Genomic DNA, 25000 nt, shown 5'->3' on the forward strand with positions numbered 1-25000 from the left:
GCATTTATGTAATCTTACTTTTGTCTTATTTGAATTTGTTTGTTTTTAATCTTCGTTGCAGTTTTTAAGAACATAATGAGGCTTTCTAAATTTAAAGACGACTCACTTTGAAGAGATATTCAAGTGGAAAATACTCAAAAAACGCCTGATGCATCTTTTTAAGTGCAGTGTACAGTGCAAGGGAACTCGAACTGACTTGGCAGAATTTTTGGACTTTGGCGAAAGAGAGAGTTAAAATAGAAAATCGTTGTTCGGGGAACAATTTATTCCGGGGAAAAACAAAGGTTGCTAAGGAGCGACGCCCACTTATGAAAGGTCAGGCGACTGGGTTCGCGGCACGCAATGCATGCTCCTCGATCTTGCGTGTTCAACAACTTTTTTAGAGCTTACAATCTCGAGGCTTAACACTTGGGAAATTGCCATTTTCTATTTCTTTTGCAACGGTTCCCATCACATATTTGTGACATGTTACGTTAAAGGATGTGTTGAGAACACAATGGATCATTTTTTGAGGCTTTTGAGTCGGACTGGAAAGAGAATTTAGGCAGGGAATCAACGGCTTTGTGGGACCTGGAGCATCGCCGCTGTTCTCGATATGCAGTCTAAACGGGAAAGGGAGCTTAACGACCGCGAGAGAGACAGAAAAGTTTCAAGGCCAAGTAGAGGCAGTCTACAGTCGCCACGAAATAGCTCTGGTTCTGGGTCTGGGGTCATGATGGTTGGACCGAATTTTCGTGTGGGGAAAAAAATTGGATGTGGTAACTTCGGTGAACTTCGGCTTGGTACGATCCTTCAACCACAGTTGACGACCATTATATTTTTGAATTTGTTGTACACATGCCTTGCCTTTTTTAACGGCATTGAGTTCAGATGATCGTTACTTGCTTTCAACACTAACTTTTTGACTCTCCTTTTTTATTAGGGAAGAATCTCTACAACAACGACCATGTCGCCATCAAACTGGTCAGTCGTACAGTCGTAACCACATTTTAATGTGCGTACATGTCTGGCGAAACTACAAATATCATGTCTTTGTCTTTTCAGGAACCCATGAAATCGAGAGCTCCACAACTTCATTTGGAATACCGGTTTTACAAAGTACTCGGAAATGCCGGTAAGTCATATTTAGTAATTCATGAAGCTCTTTTAAAACTTAAGGTGCTACCGTGCGAAAAGTTGATCTATGGCGTGCAGGAAATGGTAAAATATTACAGTAGTCTTTTGTATTTCTTTTTAACGGCCCGTTGACTCTTAGACACAGCGAGGATTATTTTTTAATCCTCGCTGTGTTCTTCGACAAATGTAATTTTTCCTCGTTTTTCAACTTTTTTGTGTTATATGTTTGTTTATGGTATTCCACAGTGTTGCTCTATCTATATTACAGCGGGCCAGCCCGGTGCGATTAAATGAATGTCTTAATTCAGTACTCATAATCCTTGTACATTTCTAGATATTGGTGATAGGGAAATGAGCTTGATTTCTTGTCAAAAAATTACTTGGTCTTTATGGTTGAAAGGAAAAATTGCCCTTCCACGAGTCGAATTTCGTCTCTGCATGGCTGAAAGATCGATTCATTTAATTTTATTCTTCAGAAATTGAACTCGTCGTTTTCAGCGATGTCTATCACAACGCAGTTCATTTAATTGTCGCGATTATAAAATTTGGTTCTTTAGACACGTATTTTAAATTCCTCTGCTTTTAGGATCAGTGCAGTGGTCGTTGTGTGTGAACTTACAAATGTGCTTTGAGAAAATAATGTAGAATTGGTTATTATAGAAATAATTCCATTATCGCAACGGCGTACTCAAAAGCTAGATAACACATTTAGACCTCGTATTGAGGTGGAATTGGGCTGCAAAGATGAACATTTTTCATCATCAGGGATAATTTTGTCATCAGTATGATGGTAATGTGACTTTTGCGGTCCCCTTATTGGCTCAACTTCAGTAACGTCATTTGATTGGTCCTCAGAAGGTCAACTAACAGTGGTGTAAATACACTTTTTGTGTTTGAAAGGTGATATTTTTGAAATGCACTTCTGAAACATGCCATGTTCCAGAGTCTTTGATAGATCAATTTAAAGGCAGTTGTTGGCTATTGAGACAGTGAATGGCAAATTTGTTAGAAACTAAGCACAATCATTTCTTACTGGGGCTATTTCTTCAAAGATGGATAGCACTATCTGCTGGATAAATCAATATCCAGTGGACAAGTCATAGTGAAACCAATTGCCCTGTCCATTGGATAGTGATTTAGCGGGTGGATAACGTTATCCACCTTTTAAACAACTGGGGCCTAGTATTTGTGGCTGGTTGAACTTTGATCTAGTTTCTTTTATTGATTAAATTTAAACCAATGATCAGTCACAGGACTCTATTAAAAAGTCTCATGGTTTACTTGGTGCTTATTTACACCTCAGAGTGGAAACTTGCTACTCTAATTGAGGCCAAAGGTTGATTCAACTTTACTGATATTATTTTTTTTGTTATGAGTGACTGTTGTACTTTTTTCAGTTTTGAAGTTATAAATTTTATCAGGAAAATCTTGAAAAAAGAACATAAGGGGTTTCCTGGAGATAACCCCAAAAGAACATTGAGAAAGTCAACATAGAAGACATGTCTTTAAAATAAACTGGTATCTTGAATAATAATAATAACAATAATAATAATAATAATAATTTGGTAGGCAAAAAAACAATAAATGAAAGTAAGTATAACCTGAAAGTGAATTATGCTGGTGAACTTTGAACAATAAACCAGACACTCATAACTCCCTTTGGTCACTTCTCTGCCTTCAACGGCCTCTTTTTTGCCTGAAGACTCACTGAAAAAATATAAGGATCACTATAAGGTCTTCATAGTACAGGATCTTCATCTTCAGACCTCACGGTAGAGTGCTTTTTAGGAGAGTAAAGAGAATTTTCAGAAAGAGGGTTGTTTTTCTCTGAAAAATGGAGAGACAGGAAGTACATGTAGACAGGAATTACATGTATATTGCACATTTCACTTGTTCTCAGGAAAAGTTTTCTTCCTGAAGTTGACATGCCATTCATTTCAAGACTGATTGCTTTAAGTACATTCTAATAAAATAATTATTATATTTACAGAGAAGTAGTGATTATTGACACATTTCAGTTTACTTTATGTGGATTTTCCAATTTTGTATTATTATGTTGGCACTTCCTGGTGTTTGATTGTTGAAAGGAAAAAGTTTTGCCCTTTCAATATTAAATTTTGAGTGAAAAAGGATTTTCATTTAATACTGTCAATATTGGTTTGTGCCCCTGTAAGTTTTGCAGAATTTTATTGGTGCATTCACCTTGAAATAAGCCTTTGCTGAATAACGATAAATAATTATAATGCATCCCCTTTTGGCAATGGCTTATTTTGATATACATTGTATGAAAACTCTTGAACAAAAATTACATTACATGTTCTTCAGGATATTTGGGGAAACTGGTTCAACTCCTTGTTTTTTTTCCCCTGAGAGTTGTATGTTGTTTTTAGTTGAATTTAAATACGTCAAAATTGGACTATTGGATTTTAACAACGGTTTGATTGAAATTTTTATTATATCTCTAGTTTAAAGTAGCGGCCCAGATTATTTTAACAAGTTTTCTTGAAAGTCCAGTTCAAATACACTCTCTTTAGTAACATAATTTATTATGTGTACATGTAAGATTCATTGACTGTTCTTTTCACATTTTTAAAATTCTTATTTTTTTTGCTGACAACTCGTGACATTTTAATGGTGCCCAAATGATGTGGTATCAAATTCTTTTGCAGATGGTGTACCTCAAGTTCATTACTTTGGACCTTGTGGGAAGTACAATGCATTGGTCATGGAGCTTCTTGGACCAAGTTTGGAAGACTTGTTTGATCTCTGTAACCGACAGTTTAGCCTAAAAACAGTGCTTACGATTGCAATTCAGCTGGTAAGAGCCATTTATCATTATGCATTTATATGTGTTTACTTCTTCAGGGCTATCCAAGAGTCCTCGGGACAGTTAACATAATCAAGCTCTTTTGGTTCACATTTTGATCATGTCATGTTGCATATCCTAGGACCTGCAACAAATTTATTGTTTTGAATTTTTGAGCATGCATCACACCAAGTGTAAAGAGAGGAACTTAATTTAATGACGAAGGTGGAGAAATTTCTTGCCATGTTGATCATCATTAAATGTGTAAGGCATCTTTAATTTGATATTATTTCAGCTGTCTTACATGTATTTATTGGACTGACAGTCCTACAGTACATACTACAGACAGAGTTTCCTTAGTAAGCTGTGGCATAGTGATACTCCGTTTTCTGAATTGGCAATAAAGAGTTTAGTTCTTTTCACTGAAGAACAGTCTAATGATGAACAGGAAGATGACGATGAAGTTACATGTAGTGTTGAAGAATAATGATGATGTTGCCTTTTCATGTCCTCTCAACCATACTACCATCTTAAATTCCTTAGCCCATTGAAGAAGAAACTGCCCCTCAAGTGACATCTTCGTGCGGGAACTTTACACATGGGCGTGAAAATTTCTCGCTCAGTCATCTGCAAAGTTGACTGCCCTCAACTCATTAGAGATTGTTTAATACTTTAGAAATTGTTATGTGTATGTGTAAATTTCCGGCACAAAATTAATATTATAATGTTGCTTCCGAATGGTTCATAAATGACGACATTTGTTTCAGCTAGAACATGCGCAATGTCCTGATACTCTCCCTTCAAAAAGGATATACCTTGTATATTTTAACCCATTGATTATGAAACTGCCACCCATTGATGAGTAAAATCGCCTGGTGTTAAGCAGAGTAGTGTCACTTGAGAGGCAGTGGGTTACAGTGTTCGACACTAATGCTTGCCTGATTTCCCGGTGCAAGTGAAATATGTCCATGGGCTAGTAAAGCAACTCTAAAACTTTCTTGATCGGGCAATCAGAATTTTTGTTCAACTAATATTCGAGGAACGCTTTGATTTGCAATGAAGAAATTGACTAGTAATATGACGTAGTCACCGCAAACATGATTAAAAAAAAAACCAATGTTACATCTCCTTGCTGTCATTTATTTTTCTGTTAAAGATATAGTGGTACAAACCTCAAAACAGATTGGAAGGAGGAACGTGTTTGTAGCTGCCATCTTTCTCAGCACAAAAAGAATCTTTTTTACACTCGAGCCCAGTTTTCGCACGGCCAAATATGCTGCAATACTTTGATATCGAACAAGCGCACAAGAAAATGCTACTTTTTGTCATGCAATTTCAGCCAGCTTTGAAAGGCTTAAAGAACATTCTATTCTGGACAAATGGCATTTAATTCAAAACCAGCCTAATCTCAGAGAGATATTTACAAGGAAGCTCCCCTGATCTCCTATAGAAAAGGAAAATCACCTAGAGATTTGCTTGACAAAGCAAAGCTGTGAAGGCTACTAGAACACCGTGGACACGCAGCAAGAGTTGCGTTGGTCTATCAAACCCATTTTACACCAAATTGACATTTTTACAAGCCTCCTTTGAGTTTAAATGGGCAACAGGTCTTTAGAAGGTGGGCACCCAAAAACAACCATAGGCAACCATAAAAACAGAATTGGTTGCCCAAAGGGCAAATTAGTGAGAAAGTAAGTGCCGAACACTGGGTTGGTGAGCTTTTCTCTAGCAATACCATATTTACCCTTGGATAGGCCGCACTTTTTTCCCGGAAAAATGGGACTGAAATTACGGTTGCGGCCTATACGCGGGTACAAGCGTTTTGACATCTCATTAATATGCAAGAGATCTCACGATCATACACTAAATTGGCATTTTAATGTTCACTTTCAATTGTTACTATCTTAGAACATATACAACTAAACACCAAGTCCATATCTTCGAAGAATCTTGATTTTCTCTGCAGTAATGAGCGCATCAAGTTTTTTAACATCTCTCTTGGTTGAAGACGTCCAACACAGCTTGCACGGAATAGGCAATCGGAAAATTGATCACGGACTGTATAACAGTTTTTACTTAGATATTCTGAAAGTTGTAAACACATTACAACTTGTTTACGATTTTGGCGAACGTGTTTAGGAGCATTACGCTTCATTTTACTAGTGTTTGTATATATAAGTTTAAAAAAAATTAAAGTATTCTGTGTATAAAAATAATGTTAGCGAAAAGAAGTTTCAGTTTATAGTTTGAATATTTTCACGTTCATGTAGAAATTATTGTCAAAAATAAATTTGACTTGATGTGCATTAGCTGTTGTTGATTTCAAACTTTGCTTTATTTATCCTGGCACACGACCTCACAATTTTTCTTTTCCCCATGAAAAAAACCATTGAAAGTTTGGGGTGCGGCCTATCCGTGGGTAAATACGGTATTCCTGTTTTTCAATTTGAAATAAAGAGTTTGGTTCTTCCACTGTAGAATGGTCCACTGTAGGAAGATGACGATGGTGTTGGGGATGAAAATTATGATAATGATGAGGTTTCCTTTGACAAGAGCAACATTGCAAGTAGTAGCACTTCAATCTGTAATTTCGTGGGTTTTTTTTTTCTTGCTTGCAGATCTCAAGACTGGAATGTGTTCATTCAAAGAATATGATCTACCGGGATATAAAACCAGAGAATTTCCTGATAGGACGGAAATCTACAGGGAAGGAAAAAACAATTCACATTATTGACTTTGGCCTAGCAAAGGAGTACATTGATCCAGAGACTAAGAAACATATACCTTATCGAGAACACAAAAGTTTAACAGGAACTGCTAGATACATGAGCATAAATACACATTTAGGAAAAGGTATGTGTTTAAAAAATTGTTTGATTTATTCAGTTACTGCACTTTTCATAATTCTGCAGAATTTGACCTTCAAGCACAACAACCAAACTGTGTTTTGGTGTACATGAAACCTTCAAAGGACCGTGGTACTAAGCTAGTCTGATTCAATGTAACAGAAAACGTTAACCTTGTAGCATATGCTGCCAGTGAAAACTAACCTCAGAAACATGTGAAAGGGAACCTGGTCTCTTGAAACTCAATATAAACACAATCATTATTTTGCGAAAAATACTGATTTATGTCACATTTTGTTTAAACTTCCAGGGTACTTCTGCCATTTTGGATTTGATAAGTCATGGTGGCCTCTTTTGGTTTACAGAAAAGAAGAATTATGGCATTTTTGTTAGGCATTTAGGATTAAACAAAATAGGGGATGATCAAGTTTTTTTTTTCCTTGAATTCTGGATTGTTGGGTTTTCAAACAGAAAACTTTATGCCACTACTTCAACTTTTCACCAAAAAGGAAGCTTTCTTTTCAGTTACTGACTTACTTTTTTTGTCTCAGAGCAAAGTAGGAGAGATGACTTAGAAGCACTAGGGCACATGTTTATGTACTTTTTAAGAGGAAGTCTTCCATGGCAGGGCCTAAAAGTAAGTTACCTCTTCCTTTGTTGAATATTTAAGTATGGGATTTTATTCCTTGTACCATAAGGGCAGAAAATAACCCTCAAAAGGGCTGCACGTACAGTGTAACAAATCTTTGGGGTGTATTTACATTCCAAGCCTCTTGTACGTATACAGTAAGGTGCATGTTTTGTTGAACATGAAATGTGACCCAAACGTTCTCAGAATGTGGGTGGGCCTTGACATAAACAGTGGGGGCTTGTTCTTTAAGACTAGCAGTTTTGATAACTATTTGCTTAGGAATATTGTATTATGCTATTACAGGCAGACACACTTAAAGAAAGATACCAAAAAATTGGTGACACAAAACGCGCCACTCCAATCGAAGTCCTTTGTGAGAATCATCCTGGTTGGTATTGTAACACCCATCTCATTGTACTGTACCTAAATTGCCAATTTTTATTCGGATAATGTGTTTTTTTGGAATGACTGAACATGTTTAAATTGTCACAGTAAGAAAGGAATTATGTCTTCAGTAACAAAAATATCAATGTTAGATCTCATAGTCATTGTTATAATACTATATCAATATTACATGTCTATCTTGCAATATTTAATGAAAATTAAGAGATACATATACATACATGTAGTAAAATTAAATCTTAATTAAAAATATTATTTTGGAGATCTTTGAGTTGTAGGCATCATTTATATTATAATGGATTTTCAACAGTCTTTGATTTTCTGGGATGAGAAAAAAAACTTGGTAAATTTAGTAAGGGAAACACCAATATTATTTTCATCTGAAGGAAGGGCCTTCTACAAAATATACAGAATGTCATTAACATGTACAGGAGTATTTGTGCCGTGATAGATTTTTCCAATCATATCAGTTTATATTGTGGGCTCAAAAGAAATGTTAAAAGGTAAATACTGTCCTCTATTATTGAACATCTGTCACTATTACTGATAATATATTTTGCTTGGTGTATGCATTGAAACACGGACAGCTGTCATATGTAATTATGTACTTTAAAGTTTCCATGTTCATGTTGTAGGAGTAAAGAACTCATAAGTGAACTTTTTTCTCTTTAAATGCAGATGAGCTGGCCACATACCTACGTTATGTTCGCAGACTTGATTTCTTTGAAACACCAGATTACGAGTATTTAAGAAAACTTTTCAAGGATTTATTTGACAGAAAAGGATATATTGAAGATGGTGAATTTGACTGGACACACAAACAAATTGTAAGAACAATATTTTTTATGATTTGTTTTGTTTCATTTTGAGTCTTGCGGAGAGAAGGAAAAAAAACATTGGGGGTCCACATCAGCTTTTAAGGTTGCCTTTTCCGACCCGCCTTAACAAATAAATTTGTGTATGTATGTATGTATTCATGTAAATGTGGCTTTGTTTTCAATGCACAATGTTTTGTGCAACTTGCGTCACTATGTCTTTGTGATGATAGTTTCCAGTTGTAACCGAGCAGAACTACAGTATTTCTGTAGTGCTGTACCATTCGCAAGTATGTTAATGTACCTTTGGCAATGTTTTTGGCATCTGGGCTGGTACATGTATATATATTAGTATTGTTGAGTGAAACATTGTACAGTGAAATAATTATGCTTCAGTGGGAACTTCCCACGTTTATGATCAAGAGCATGGGTTAGAGGTGAATGAATGTGTTATCGAATATATTTTGGCCTACACTGTATGTCTTCCTAAAGCCATTTGTTTTATGTTATATATCCGCAGCCAAGCCCAATTAATTCCCATTCAGATCACCACAATCCAAGAGATTCTCAGGCTCCTGCTGGATTTCAGAAAGGAAATGAGAGAATTACAACAACATCTGGGACAAACAAGGTACAAGATGGAACATTCCACATGTGGGGCTCCTTGCTTTGGCTTGGAATCAAACCTTGGGACAAAGAATTTTCTTGACAATTTCATTCTTCCTATTTTTGGTGGATTGTAATACATACAGTCAGTGATAGTGACATTTTCCATGAGCTCTTTACAAAAGCTTTTAATCTGACTGTAAAAATTGTCCATGCAAGTGTATTCCTCTGGGTGAAAAAAAAGTTTATTTATTCAATAATTTTAATTAATAATAATAATAATTATAATAATAATAATAATAATAATAATAATAATAATAATAATAATAACAACAACAACAACAACAACAACAACAACAACAGCAATAATAAAATTAATAATAATAATAGTAATAATAAAAATACACTCACTTGATATTGGTCACAATTACCTGGAAAGAGGATATTTTTTCATAAATTAATGTACATGTACACTTTATGATCTTTCCTGTGCACCATTCATATCTCAGGGCTTGAAATTGCAACCAATACAGTCGCAAATGCGACTGAATTTTTTCCCTTTGCGACTAAAATATCTGGAGAAGTTGCAAATTTGCGACTTGTTTTCATTTTCGCTCTTTCGAAACAAAAGGGTTAGCAGTTGCCACATTGCTGCTCTTTTTACTAAAATAAATGAAGAAATGACAAAATTATTTTGTTTCTCGCCTTGAGTTTTCTGTCAATTTGAAGGTAGCGTAATTGTAGCGTAATTTCACTGCAATGTTACGTGCACAACTCCATTCCTTCGATATCATTCGCCATTTTCAGCGGTTTCTTTCAACACAAGTATTGTGGGCTCATATTTTGTTTTGCTGCACCGTTGACAACGCAATGCAGTGCGACGATTGTGGCTGGATTTTTTCATTAATCTCAAGCCCTGTATCTATTCTACAGTTGACATCTTTAAGGGTTTTCATGAGCCTGTTGCAAATACATGTACATCTTTGCCTATGCTAATTGTACACAATGTACCTTTTGGCAAAAAAGCATGAAAACCCTTTAAAGCAGTGCCAATAGTTTCCTTTTTCACTACTTCCTTTTTAACCCTAACTCTAACTCCGTGGGACTTAACAGATCCCACACACTATTCGAAAAGATCATGCCACGGAGTTACTGTTGTTGGGGTCTGGCCTGAATTCTCCAGAAAAATATAGCTGGCTTGGCAGTGATGTTTCAAAAAGGCTTATGGTGTATAATCCCATGTAAGCAAAAAGAGCCATAAGTCAAACGGGTGCTGGAGCATGTAGATGTAGTGGAACTGGTTAATATAGTAGGTCACATTCAGCATCAACATTGGCTGAATTATTTATACACATTGGCAGTGTTTGGTTTTAACAGTCTGCTGGAGGTGTGTCCGGGATTGACTCTAATGAGATGCCCATGGAATTTAATAAACGTCACAAAGTGTCCCCTTGCTCTTTCCCGCAACCTCAACATCACTTGTGTCTTGGTATACAGGCAATAATTGCTAAGGTCACAAAGTGTCGTCGAAATGTTGCTCCTCAAGTAAAGATAAACCTAAAAGTAACGCTAACCTTTACCCTTACCTTATTGTTAGAAATAGGTGGCAAAGGCTTAAGCTGTGTTCACACTCAACGTTGATTATGATCAACTGAAGCATAATTCAGGCTATCATCCCCCATTCAATTTCATTCAATTACGGTTCTGTTCACATCATTGAAAATTCAAATAGGGGTAACCCCTACGGGTTAATCTCGTAGTGTGAGACAAAATGGTGCTCTATCACATGATTGCCACTAATATCATCACCATGCTTGAGGCGAGAAGAGAACCAAGGATAGCTTCAGAGAATGGAAGAAGACAAATCCAAATCTTTGCTCCATAAAGCGATTAAAAGTTTTGTCTGCTCATACCACCACTTATTTGCTATTCTGTTCAATTACGCACTGCAATTACTTCAAAAAATCCCCTTGAGGTTGTTTGAAGTAATTATACAATGTACTCCAATTATAATCAGAGAATGTAATAATTTTAGTTGATGTGAACCCATTTCATATTTAATTCGGTTATAATTTGATCATAATTGAAGCCTAATGTGCACACTGCTTTAGACTTGCGATGGAAAGCACACTTGAGGTTGGATGTCAAAATTGGGTGTGCATCGAATTACGTGCAATCTTGGATGGAAGTGGTCTTCTGTGGGAGCTAATGGCCACAAAAACAAATGAAATTGTTGATTAGAATTTCACCTAACTGTTCTGGTGTATTTGATGCCCACTAAAAAAGAGATAGAGACTGAATTTGCATTTGAATTTCAAACTCTGCATGCTTTGGGAAAGTTCAGTAATTGTCAAGGACTTTGTAATCTTAACTGATCCTTCACCCTCTTTTTTAGTCTGGTCAAGATAGGAAGGGTGCTTGGGCTGACAATGTGCAAGGCTACAAGTCTTCAGGTCTTCTCCCGCCTTCTACAGATAGATTAGGAGGTTCTGTGCAAGTCGTGAGTTCCACAAATGGTGACCTTCTGCCGACTGAGGACACCCACCAAGGAGATGGAAAATCAGGCACTCCAATACATGCACAACAACCTGAAGTGGAAGTTGTTGAAGAAACAAAGTAAGGATTCACATTAATACTCAAAACTCTAAAAGATGTCTTTGCATCAATTAAGACCAAAAAATTAATGCTTTTGTTGCCATGAACCATTGAATTGCACTGGAGCTGTTCTTTGTTGTTTGCGGCCAAGGACCACGAGGATAGACATTTCAAGTTAGGAGACGGTGTCTTCAGAAAGTTGACAAGAATTATATGTGAATAGCTCTTGTGTCATAAATATATTAAATTTTCATATCTTCACAGTGGGTGGTCAAGAATGTTGTGCGTGTGAGCTATTAACCCTTTTGACTCCTCAGCCGGTCTGAACTGGCCATACCTAGTGTTTTACTCTGTCTAACTCCAGACGATTTTACTCGTCAGTGGGGAACCCCTGGAAGTCAATGGGTTAAAGTACTAAAATAAAATTAATTTAGATCTTTACCCAGTTTCGACCAGAAAACAGCATGACAGTGCCCCTTTAATTAGACAGCTTAAGTAATATTGATATGCATAGACAGACAACTCTTTGGCAGGGTTTATTTATTGTTAGAGTTGCAGAAAGGAAAATCAAACTGGCAGCTTCTGCAGGCACCGGAGCACAAATTAGGTAAAACAAAAGAAACAAAAGACAGAAAACAAAACTCCTAATAAGACTAATCCCAAGCGACCAAAAACACAATGCTTTCCGGTACCTGCAGAAAGACCCATCAAACTGGAACAGCTTGCAGTCAAATCTTCTAACAAGAATTTGCTTACTGGTCAGTAATACATTTAAAGGAAGACTCATGTCAAACCCTTCGTTCAGCACTACAGGTGTAGTTCTGCATTGAAGAATTCGATATTTTTTAAATTTTGGAGATCCTCAGAAAATTAGGTAGAATGTTAAGGATTTTAAGAATCTAAAGTTGAGAGCTAGGGCTTAGCCCTAGGGCAGGGTTTGTCCATTTTTTTTTGTAGCAGTTGTTGTCAAAAGGCTATCCTTAGGTAACTTGTCATTTCATTTAAAGGGTTACTTTTCTTTTCATAGGTGTTGCTGCTTTCTCAAAAGAAGGAAGAAGAAGAAACAAGCAGTTGTGAGACAGAAATGATTCATTTTTTCAGAATATCGCCAACAATCCTGACGGGCATAGAACAGACGTTGTTATGTAGGAACCTTTTTGTAGAGAGTGTCCTCAGTTTTATAATGAAAAAGAAACAGAAAGCAAAGTAGACTCAGACTTATTTTTTGGTTTGTTTTTCCTTAGAGACAGCATCTTCTAGTTAAGATAGTTAAGTATTTTGTAGTAGCGAATTTTACCTGTAAATGGTGAGCTTACCAGTGAAGCTAGCAAGGTTGGCCAACAAAGTGGCCTCAAACTTTTATAAAGTTTGATCACTAAGTTTCATTTCACTTAATCTCTTTTGTGGCCTGGCATTACAGCTTTTTTTAGCTTGTTCATCTTTTGCATCTTCGTCTTTCAATAACATACACACACCATTGAATAATTTATTACGTTAGCTAAACATTCACACAGATCATTGAATTATTCCTGGTAATCTCTCACCATGTTAGTTAATACAATATTACTGAACTGTTGTATTGTAAAAAGATAATATTTGAGTCCAGTGAAATACATTCTGTCAAAGGTTTTTGACACTAATAGACTTGCAAAGGATTTACTATGAATCAATGAAGTTGTTAAGGAAATACAGTATTTATCAAGAGGACAGGTACTGTACCCAATCCATCTCATGGATTTTTTTACTGCAAAGGTGGGTAAAAGGATTCATTAGACCTGGTTTTCACTAGCGATTTAAGGGCAAGAATGGTAGGTAAGGTAAAGTCAGCTACAAGCCTAGAAGGCCCATCAGGCTGGTAATTATCTCCGGTTTCTGTAGCATGAAGCGAATAGGAGTATTTCTACTGCCCCCTGGATGGGATGCCAGTCCATCGCAGGGCTACCCCTGGAATTAAATTCGCCGGTACCCATTTATACAACTGGGTGGAGAGAGGCACCATGAGAGTAAAGTGTCTTGCCCAAGAACACAACACAATGTCCCCGGCCAGGACCTGAACCCGGGGTTTCTGCCATGTTACCAATTTTGGGAGGTGCCGCAGCTACTGCGCTCGACTCCGGATCGAGTAGTTCGGGTCCTGGCCGGGAACATTGTTTTGTGTTCTTGGGCAAGACACTTTACTCTCACATTGCCTCTCTCTACCCAGGTGTATAAATGGGTACCGGTGAATTTAATGCTGGGGGTAACCCTGCGATGAACTAGCATCCCATCCAGGGGGGAGTTGAAATACTCCTAGTTGCTTCATGCTACAGTGAGCGAACATAAGTGCTGGCCTTATGGGCCTTCTAGGCTCGTAGCAGACTTTACTTTTTACTGATTTTTTTAGTATAATTGACAGAATTAATTAATGATGTGCCCAAGAAGTTTCAGGACTTTTGAGAAATGGGTCCCTGTGCTGTTTTTTTCCAAATTCCTGAAAACTTTCTTGTCCTAAGAAATCATTTGTTAATTGTGCTCTGCTCTTTCTAAAAGGTTAGTCTTATAACCATGTCTCCAGAGGATAAAAAGTCCTGAAAAGAATTTTAATGTTTTGAATGCAATCATGTCACTTTGAATCTGCCCAAAAAGTTCCTAGGCTTTTGAAAATAACATTCCTTACTTGTCTCTTGAGATCAAACATGTCCAGTTAAATTGAATTCTTTTTTTTATTTTGTCCATTGGAAACGCTAGTTTTTGTCTTGAGCATGGCTGAGTTCGAACCTTAATAGTCTTGTCAGATTGTGCACTGTTCAGTCAGCCACCTCAGATCAAAAAATGAACAGTTTAAAATATTGCAAATTAAATCAAGGAACAATGACAGTTCACAGTAAATTTAATTTTCCACTGCTTAAATTGGAATCTTCACTTGAGTACCAATCTGTAACATAAATAATTCAGATAAAGCTATTTTAGTCAAAATGTCCTCTTCCTTTTACATCTATTTCCCTCGGTACCAGTATTTCATTTTGTAAGGCAAACCATTTGGGCAAATAAGATCTGGCAATTTCTCTTCTTGCAGTCTTAACACAAGGTAATGGAACAGGGTGATTACTTGAGAATGTTACAAACTTGTACTGGTGCAAATTTGGAGCATAGCGTGACATAATTTTTATTGAGACCAGTATGATCAAAGACATCAGTATGTACATACATTAGACAGACATGGAGATTAATCAGTAGTTACAAGGGTAGCATAGACAACATCACGGAAATTGCAGTTGTGCATAGAGAACTGCTGAAAGCAGTTGCATCTTAAAACTCGTTTAAATTCCATGCATGCAAATCCCCAACACAATTTTGAGATTAAGTCACTCTTTGTTCGCAGTTTTTTCTTTTTCGTAGAGAAGACTGTTGTGTCTGTCTTGGCAAAACTCTTTTGTATCAGTCAGTTTGCTGGAAGTATGTGTAGATGGGAATGTGAGGGCAGGATTCATGCTGGTCTAATGTATACGTAAAGAATTCCCATGCAGATCTAACTCTTACCAATGTCAGTTTGTAGGAGTCTTGTGTAAACACCCTGTTACTTTCATTCATCACTAATCAGTATTTTTTGCTGATTTATTATAATTGTACATAAATTAGGTGCTGTTATTGTCAAGTGCTGATTCTTTGCCTGTGTAGAGTTCATCTGGTTTGTACAGTCTAGGGAAAATTATTTTCCGTGTTGTTAAAAATGTTTAAAGAAAGTCTTAAATCTTTGTATACTAAAAATGATTATTAAAAAATGTCTTTAACGAACATTCTCTGTTTGTCTTTTTTATTTAATAAAATTAATGCTTAGTCTAAGTATAACAGTTTTTGCCTCTCTGAGCACAAATGCCAGATTATTAATAATCACCTTGTTATTGTTATTGTATTTACTCCATTTAACAAAAAGGTACATTATAAGGAAGCTGTTGAGTTAATAATTGGGTAGCCTAAGGGGATGTATAATAACAAATAAAGTGACAACACATGAAAATTAGAATGCAGAATGTTACGATATAGCAAAAACTACTTATAATATTGTTAGAGCTCTGAATTATATTCAATTAGAGTGGTTTTCAATTGAGTGTCGAAAGTAATTAGTGAATTACTTTGGTTTTACATTACTTCACTCAATGATTGGTTCAAAGTTCTTGCGCCTTTTTCAGACAATCACAAGAGAAACCAAAACCAGTTGTGGCTCGTGTGCGCACATTAATTGCTGCGCTTTTTGTCGGCTACATGTAATTACTTAGAGTTTTGATTGGTTTACTGAATTGCCTCCGTCCTTTTTGATTGGCCAAAGTAATTACTTTGGTTTTGGTTTTATGACACTCGTTTGAAAACTGCTCTATTATAGCTCTTTATAATTGTAAAAGAAAAAGAAAAAACACTCAAAACCCACATTCAAATAAAAACAAGCAATACAGGACTGAGGAGTACATTCCAGCAAGTAAGGAACTCAGTGCTGAGAAAAATAGTAATTAATAAGACTTTAGACGCATTGTTTCAAATAACTTTAAAGAGGAAGGTGATTCCAAATTTAAAGTATTATACCAATAACTAATAATAATATTAATCTCCTTGGGTCTGGAGGGGTTCTCGTGGGCTTATCTACGAACAGCTTATGACAGAGAAAAAGGCCAAGGATTCATGTTGTAAATGTAAGCCTTTTTCATTTTGAAATGATTTAACCCAAATTCAGACAATATATACATTTAATATTTATTAGACAGTATCAGTTTATTAATTTTGTACTGCTTCAATTAACTACTGTTGGTAGTTATTTATGTAGTCTTGTGGATCGGAGATCTGTTTAGATTTGTCTTCTTAACATCCACTCATTTAACCCATTGACTCCCAGGAATTGGACTTGATAGATTTTACTCTGTCTAATGCCAGACGATTTTACTTGTCAATGAGGGCGGTTCAGGTGAATAATGGGCTTTAATCACACGGCGGCCATGTTGAGTAGTGAGGGATCGAAAACTTATGTTTTGCCCCACCAAAACTCATTCCCAAACATTTCAACTTGAGGCTCATGGTAAGAAATCTATTGTCTGTAACCAATATGGCCACTGTGCGAATAGAGTTTTCACTCTGGTGATCAGTAATCTTGTTTTTCCACCAAAACAAAAGAAAATGTTTGCATGACAATGGGTACTTAACTAGGTTATATCCAATTAGTTAATTGAAATTAACGGGTTTAAAACAGTGTATGAATGTGGCCGCATCTCTTCGGTGTAAACTGGCTTTTAACCAGGTTATGCAAATTAATGCAAAAACAGTACATTTTCTGAGGTAATTTCAAACCACCTCACTGGGTAGTTTAAGGCGGGTTAACTGGGTTAAGTTTAAAGAATTTTTTAACTGGGTAATTTAAAACTTAAATTAATTAACCTGGTTAACTCACTAAGTGCGGCCACAGTCAACAGAGCTCAATTCCTGGAGGGTCAGGTGGGTACACCAACACGGCCACCGTTCCATTGTTTAGGTATACCAACATGGCCGCTGTGACGTCTCGTGAAAACACTCAGTCTATAAGGCCCATCAGGAGCCCTGTAATGGGGCTCCTGGGCCCATGGGTTAAGGAAACCACTCATACATGTATGTGAATGAAGACCATTGTGTAACATGGAGTGTGTTTCACTGCTCTTGATTATGACTTCTCTACTGGATAACATTATTCTGGCCTTTAAACAACTATTGGGGCCTGATCTGTTGTGTACATGTATTTGGAGTGAATTACCCAGTAAAATTAATACTAAAAGCTGGGAAATTAATTGGTGGCCAGTTGAAATTTTTTCATGCCATTAGCAATGATTTATGAAAGTGTGTTCTTCAATCCAACTACTGCTGTTATTGGGCCCAGTTGTTTAAAGCCCGATTAGCTAATCCTGGATTTGTGGGAAGTTTTCTTTCAGTTTATTTTCTTACTAAAAGTGTTTTCGCAAGATTGTTAGCTTTCAATTTTGAGTTAAACTTTTTCGTTTTCCTGCAGCATAAAGCTAGATTGTTAAAGGAAGGCTCTTTTGGCAGGCAAAACTCAAACCTTGGTTTGTATTTAATCATGGATTAGTGATAATCAGCTCTATTCAGAGGATTCTCTGTAAGTTACTTAACCATTCATGCTAAATAACGTGCCACATATTTACATGTGAGATGGAGCCTAAAGTTTGTAGTCCTTACCTGGGGTGTCTTGAAAACAAAGACCCCTTAGACCCAAAGACTCGAAAACGAAGAAAGTAACCCAAAACCCTCACTTTGGCTAACCCTAGGCCTAAACCCAGCCCAACCTTTGTGCTTTTCTATTGTCAACATAGACTAATAATATTACAATAATTTGCAACAATGAAGAACACAATAATTTACATGATAAAAGAAGTGGGGTCTGTATCAATACAAGGTCACTGGTAGCCTTGCAACCATTCATAGGCTAGGTTACTGAGCAAACAATGCTCTTTATCACTCTTTATATGTGTTCTTATTTAAGTTGAAATTAGCCCTTTGATGTCCAAACCGGCCAGACTTAGTATTTTACTGTCTAACGCCAGAATAATTTAACTCGTCAATGGGGAACCCCTGGGAGTCTATGGGATAATCACTCACTGAAAAATCCATGTCCCCATTAATATGGCCTCATAATGCAATAAAATGTTCTGATACTGGCATGGGAAGAAAGCTTTCATGCAAGAAATACTCAAGTGGTTTGAAACCCATCTTTAATCTCTTTATTAACTAATGTATGTTTCTGATGACATCCATAGTTTAAAAGAATATCATTATTACATACAATACATTTTATGGACCTTATGCTGAACATGTTACAAGATGACATGAAGTGGTAAATAATGTACTGCATGATAACGCTTTGATGTATACTGTATAAATTATACAATGACTGGCAATTAAGAAAACGTTTTACTTTTGCTGTTACAACTTTTTTAACACAGTTCTAAACAAGTAACAATGACAACTTTCAATGTCTTCATATACAAGTGAAAGGGAAACACTTGGCATAATAAACTAGTATGCTCATTTGTTTTAAATAGCCTTTCATGGTGCACTTTTATATCAAGCAGGATGCTGTAGAATGAACTTAACCAAACTGACTATCACTATGGATGCATAGAGGTGTCAGAAGGTTGAAAAGGAGGAAGTGAAAATAAGAGAGGAGGTCAAGAAATACTTGCTTAACAATTATTAACAGTTTGATAGTTGAGAGTAGCTGGCCATGACAACAAAGGTGGTGAATTTTGCAGGCAGTGGCAGGCGGCAATTTTTTCACCACCACGCAAAAGGGGGCATTCAAGGTCTGTATGCATAATGTACAATGTGAGTTACTTTATATTTTAAAGTGTAGCTTAGTAATTAAGTAGTAACGTTTAATAGCCTCTGTGACAACCTGTCAGCATTGTGGTGAACACATACTCTAGCACCTCCATGTAAAAAGTTGTTAAGATATGATAATGTATGCTGTACCATGCATTGTTATTGGTTGAGTTCACATTACGTAATAAGTCGCACCTCGTGTGTGTTAGGTTGTTCTGTTCGGTTCTAGATATGCTACGTGATAGTGTTTATTAAATTGTCCTGAAGATTATCCAGTTTGTAGTGATCCTCTTATCAGGTTATGGGCCCCAGGACGTGGATTTATTATTATTTAACGCTGTTTTGCCGTGGAACATGACATCGATGTCGGAAACTATAAAGTTTGAGAAGCTGAACGGGAAAAATTACCAGTCATGGAAGTACAACAAAAGTGACCTTTTCCATCTTATTGTCCTCAGTTTTGTTGTAAGCCTTCTCAGTACTCTAGACAGGTCTTCAAGAAATTAAAACCACTTGCATGAATTTGGATGCAATGTGACCATATAAAACTGGGCACTTATGCATAGAGCCTCGTGTATAGTTGTGAGATTACATAAACTGGCAGTCTAATAATTACAAATGATTGAATAGCTTTTTCCAAACCCCTTAATATATATACATGTAATTAAGTATCACCCTGCTAGCTGTTTTTAAAAACGTGTATCACAGAAAAAATGTAACACACCCCATCTGGAATAAATACTCTAAACAAAAGGAATCTAACTAATAATTAATACGAAATTAGTAACAATAGGAATCCTTTTCTGTCAATCTTCGTCAAGTGGTGTGATCCCAGGTTCCACTGATGACATGCCAGGGTGTTCACTTGCAACTGATGATCCTGGATTTTCTTGGGAGATTTCATTGCCGCAGTTTTCTTTGGAAAAGAAATCTCCAATTCCTGCAATTAATGACATTTGCTAACATGACTGTACCTGTACCATCATGGCTTCTTACTCTTTTCAAACTGCAAAAACTTGATTTGATGCACAAGTCATTTATTTTCTATTTTCACATTCCCCATAAGACAATATGTTTGCATCCACAAAATTTGCATAAACCTTTGTTTGCAAATGCTTGAGAAAACAATGGATCTTAAAAGTTTGGGGGGCAAACAAAGTGTATTATGGGGAACGTGAAAATAGAGAATTGCAGCTCTCACTTTGAGACCAACAAAAATGTTAATACAATTAATTTTACAACAAGTTGTGATGCTCTTAAACTATAGCAGGAACTAAAATTTAAATCGTTATAGAATCTTATCATCACGTCATGTTAAGATACACTTTATAAGTCACAAATTATAATTATTAAAATAATTACAGCATAAGACAGATAGGAAACAATCCTGTATTATGATTGAGGAGTCTGGAGATGTACTCTATCAATGACTAGGGATTTGATAACTATACGTTTATATAACTTTATATTCTAGCAACATTGTAATGTTGTCCCATTTGATAAGACGTCCTTCAACGTCATCCAGCCTGATTAACCAAATTAAGGTGGGAAAATTAAGGAACTTCATTCTAGAGTATCATGAGTATGGAATGGTTCTACTAGGAGTTGAACCTACATGCATAACCGTCCAGTCACTCGTTTGGATTCTCTACCACAAAGCCGTAAAAGACTGATGGTAGCAAGACTATTAAACTAGGCTCTGGTGACATAGTCTTGCTATACTACTGGAAATGAAACGTTATGGCTCTGTCAACTAAACCTCTTTCTCCTACCAGTCTTCTATTTCTTAACGCTGGTCATTAGAGCTAGTAATATTTAATAACTTTAATATTGTTATTATGATAGGCCATGCCTGGATGCACACCAGGGACTTCCCAGAACATCTCAAGCTGGCAGCATGAAATTCATTGTAACTTGGAACCTCCAGATCTCGATTCCAGGCCTTGGTTAAGGATTTAGACAATGAGCAAGGCAGCTAGGCATAACAAATGTAATACTAGCCAAATCTAACTCCAACCCAACCCTTGTCATTCGTAATGTAGGAGGTAGTGTGGCCCAGTGGTTAGGGCGCTTGCCTTGAGATCCGCAGATCCTGGGTTCAAGACCTGCTCTGACCACTCGTTGAATTTGTTCCTGGTAGTCCCTGGTTCAACTTCCCAGCTGCACTTGTAAATAGCTGACTGGTTTGCCTCTGGCCAGTTGGGATTCTTAACAGTTGTTGTTGTTGTGTTCTGTTGTTTCATTGATTGTTTCATTGGCCCTGAAAAGCCCCTATGGGGAGCGGTCAATGAAGTATGTTTTTTTTTTTTAATGTTGAATTGAGCCTAAATTTTTTAAATTAATATCCATGTCTAATAAAGATCAATTGCCTTGCCTTGCCTTAAGCACTTATGCCTCCCAAGCCCTGCAGAATGTGAAGCCTGGGTGAGGCATTAAAACTATCATTGTAAATAATGGCCAAGACCAACCATAAACTAACCCTAAACCTTATTTGTGCTTAACCTTTCCCTCCTTACAGCCACACCTGTGATCAATGCCACAAAACTGTACTCCTCAATAAAGACAAAAGGGTTAATAAATTTTTATATGTAATACAGTGTATAGTACAATACAATATTATATTTACCTTTTTGCCACTTAGGAGATGGCCACCATCTCACGGGATTTCCGCCAGCATACTTATTTTTTCCAGAGCTGGTTGGTGACCCCAAGCTGCTCGCAGCAGAGGATGACGATGATCCGCCAACTTGTTTACGTGGAGCCTTAGCGCCAGCAGCTATGACAACAAGAGTACATGTTACTATTAAAAGTACTAAAAAAATATGCTTATGTCTCTTTAATATGTAATGACCCTTTTCCCGGTTAGTTTTTCTCATTTGCATTACAATGTAATCTAACGTGGATGCGAGGCAATTTCGTGTTAAAGCTACAAAATAGCCCGAAATTGCCTCACATACATGCTAGATTATATTGTAATGCAAATGAAACAAACTAACCGTGAAAAGGGCTATTGCCGAACAAACATTCAAATGAAAGGGGCCATGCAGCTGAATTCATTTGTCAAACGACAACCAAACATCATTTTGGGCAGTAAATGGAATGTAAATGCTGCAATTGAGGTCACTCCCTGAGTCTTATGAAAACCGGCAAGCATGATTACTTGCTACCTGAACAAAAGCTTATCTGAAAATCCACATGTACATTGCAAAAATTGCCACAATACATTTTGATTTTTGGGTTGACCTTTGGGTGCGCTGTGGAAAGAAAAGCGAAGTATGTTTCCAAAGATGGCGAGTAGTCAAGAGAATATTATTTAGTTCTTCACTGAAAGCGATTAAAGTAAGACCACGGCTTTTAGAGTGCGATCAACCAGTTCTCTCGCAAAATCGGTCACGCTTTTTATAAGCATTCCAACTCCAAATGCCTGAAATGAACACAATTTCCCTCCAAATTCAAATCAAATTGGATTTTAGCTCCTCGAGATGACTGTCTCCATCACCTACCTTTTCTTCCAGCCCCATCAGCTTTCGTCCGCACCATTCTTGAAACAGCGAGAGCGAACTAAAGTGAAGTACTTCAAAACTAAAAATGTCTTCCCTCGAATCTTCGAATACTCGCGCCTTTTTATCCCCAAGCTTCATTGTGAGGCTCTCGCCAGTTGCCACAGCAACGCCGGAGGAGAAGATCAATAGAAGCAGTCTCGTGTTTATACGTTTTGGTGCTTTGATTTTCAAAGTTTTGAAGGCGTTGTTCAATTTTACACTATTTCTGGCGTTGTCTGACTAGGTAAGTCCAAACGAAAAGAGGTTAAATCTTGAATCCGCGGCATGATCCGTCTAAATGGCATCTGGCCGATATGTACATTTATTGATATCGGCTAAGTGATTTATGACTTTATCTATGTAACCTTTAGCTTTACATGTAATAGCTTCATGTAGATTGAGTTAGGGGAGATTTTGAGGAACGTTTTAGGCAGATTAGTTTTTGGAAACTTACGTGGAATGTTTCAACAATTTTTCCTTTGCTTCTATAGACTTAACTATTGTAATCGCATGATTGCTACTCTCTGTTAGCAGGGGCGAGAAGACTTCTGCAAGCAGGGAAGCTCTGCTACATTTTGCTGCATGATTTGGGCATGGTAGACCAAGGACTTAATCTTCGATATTGTCAAAGACAATTATATTATTTTGGTTTTGGGTTTTTTTTGTATCTTTTAATAGAAAGTCCTTTTTCTTTCTGGGGAGATTATATATTTCACATAAGAAAGTGCTACCTTCTTCAGCTCAGGTGTTTCAGGTGGCTCACGCTAACCATCATTTGGATTTGCCAACTACTTCCCACCGTCCAGCCACATCAAGTTTTTTAAAGCAGTTTTGTTTATTTGAATGATTTTTTAAATATACAGTACATATGTTGTGTTGTATGATCTTTTATACATCTCCTTTACCAAGCTGAAAGTCTTAACAGTACACCTCTTTACTTTAATACGTTACAGGAAGTACATGTTTATGCACCATGGCAGAAGTAATAAACAAGATTCCTGCTCAAAAGACTGGCTCAGAATTTCTTGTTGCTTCTCACTTTACAATAAGCCATGAGGACCGTTGGGCACCTAGTCAGGATCCCCATGTATACAAGAGTACATTTAAAAAAGACTACCCACCCCTCCCCTTGACTAAAAGGGAGCGCATACCTTCACCATCTCCTGCAACAATCATGCACAAGGATGCTCGCTTCAATGACAAGTGTTCAATGACGAGAGGTCACTTTGTTGAAAAACCACTAGAAAGACGTGATTATCAAAATGCTACGTCCGCACTAACAAAAACAAACTTCAAGATGGATTCTGATAGACAGTTGAAGTCATTTCATACCACACATAAAGAATATTATCCTGTTCGCCCTCTTGATGAAGCAAAAAATCCTGCTTCTACAGGAAAGACTGATTGGATGCGAAGCTATATTCCTCAAGGTAATTATTGTTTCATTGATCTGGTGTGCAATGTTATTTGAATCTTTTTTTAACCCAATGACTGCTGAACGTCCCCCTGTTGACGAGTAAAGTCAACCAAGTCTCACTCCCAGGGGTCAATGGGTTAATCATGAAATTTTATTTGCACAGCACAGCAAGCATGATTTTGGTTCAACCCAGGTTGGAACTGGTGTGCACAGTCAAAAAATTCCACCTCTCACATGTGTCTTTGATATACCTTTTTCATGGGGGTCTCAGGTCTTGCAGTCACTTAAACTGCAGTTTTACACCCAAACCTCAAAGAGCTTTTCTGTACAGTGGGCTGCTGTAAGCTATTTTAGCTTGCAGCAGCCAACTTGTTACAGAATTTTAATACTATATGACGGTAGATATTTCTTGCATACGGAAGGAGCTGTTGCACTACAAGTCCACATTTTCAGGTGTGCAGTGCAATTCGATACTGGGGAACCCCAGTCAAATTTTGTGTTGAAGGGGGGGGGGGGGGAGTTCTGGGATGGTCCATTTCCTGGGTGGGTGGGTGAGTACACAGAGAGAGTTGATGCGAGGAACAATCTCCAGATTTAAGATTTTTCTTTATTCATGTATTCAGGTGACAAAGAAAAGGAACTGTGGCCTCACTCTGACTATCGTAGCAAGTTTTTAGGTGAACAGCTGGGCAAAAGAGATGTCTTACAACCCTTCGACAAACTGGGAGGTCCTCCAACTATCAGGGGGGATGACCGATCACATCACTTGGGTCATTTTACAACCACAACTAAATCAGAGTTTGTTGGTCGTTATTTACCACGACATCAACTCACGGATCCATCCTTGAGGGTAAGAGAAAATAGGTTATCGTGATTTCAAAATCTCATTGTT

General features: G+C 37.1%; 3 protein-coding genes across 3 annotated transcripts in view; 2 read left to right on the top strand and 1 right to left on the bottom strand.

The window, feature by feature from the left end:
* Positions 1–337: 337 nt before the first annotated feature.
* On the top strand, positions 338–13042 carry LOC137992182 (casein kinase I-like). The gene is made up of 11 exons (XM_068837333.1): positions 338–782; positions 923–963; positions 1045–1114; positions 3786–3934; positions 6541–6775; positions 7320–7405; positions 7703–7787; positions 8480–8628; positions 9137–9247; positions 11618–11838; positions 12845–13042. Exons 1-11 carry the CDS (start codon positions 596–598, stop codon positions 12903–12905), a joined length of 1395 nt encoding a protein of 464 aa, XP_068693434.1. The 5' UTR covers positions 338–595; the 3' UTR covers positions 12906–13042.
* A 5486-nt stretch (positions 13043–18528) lies between these two features.
* LOC137988861 (PCNA-associated factor-like) lies at positions 18529–22783 on the bottom strand. Its single transcript, XM_068834819.1, has 3 exons — positions 22653–22783; positions 21776–21925; positions 18529–20089 (listed from the first exon to the last, which is right to left on the bottom strand). Exons 1-3 carry the CDS (start codon positions 22687–22689, stop codon positions 19956–19958), a joined length of 321 nt encoding a protein of 106 aa, XP_068690920.1. The 5' UTR covers positions 22690–22783; the 3' UTR covers positions 18529–19955.
* A 22-nt stretch (positions 22784–22805) lies between these two features.
* Positions 22806–25000, top strand: part of LOC137992183 (uncharacterized) — an 8708-nt gene continuing 6513 nt past the window's right edge. Inside the window, exons 1-3 of the mRNA XM_068837334.1 lie at positions 22806–22935; positions 23645–24121; positions 24732–24958. Coding sequence (XP_068693435.1) covers positions 23665–24121; positions 24732–24958 — 684 coding nt within the window. The 5' untranslated portion in view covers positions 22806–22935; positions 23645–23664. The remainder of the gene's footprint in view (positions 22936–23644; positions 24122–24731; positions 24959–25000) is intronic.

The sequence above is a fragment of the Montipora foliosa genome, chromosome 2 (genome assembly GCF_036669935.1).
Source record: "Montipora foliosa isolate CH-2021 chromosome 2, ASM3666993v2, whole genome shotgun sequence".
Lineage (NCBI taxonomy): Eukaryota > Metazoa > Cnidaria > Anthozoa > Scleractinia > Acroporidae > Montipora > Montipora foliosa.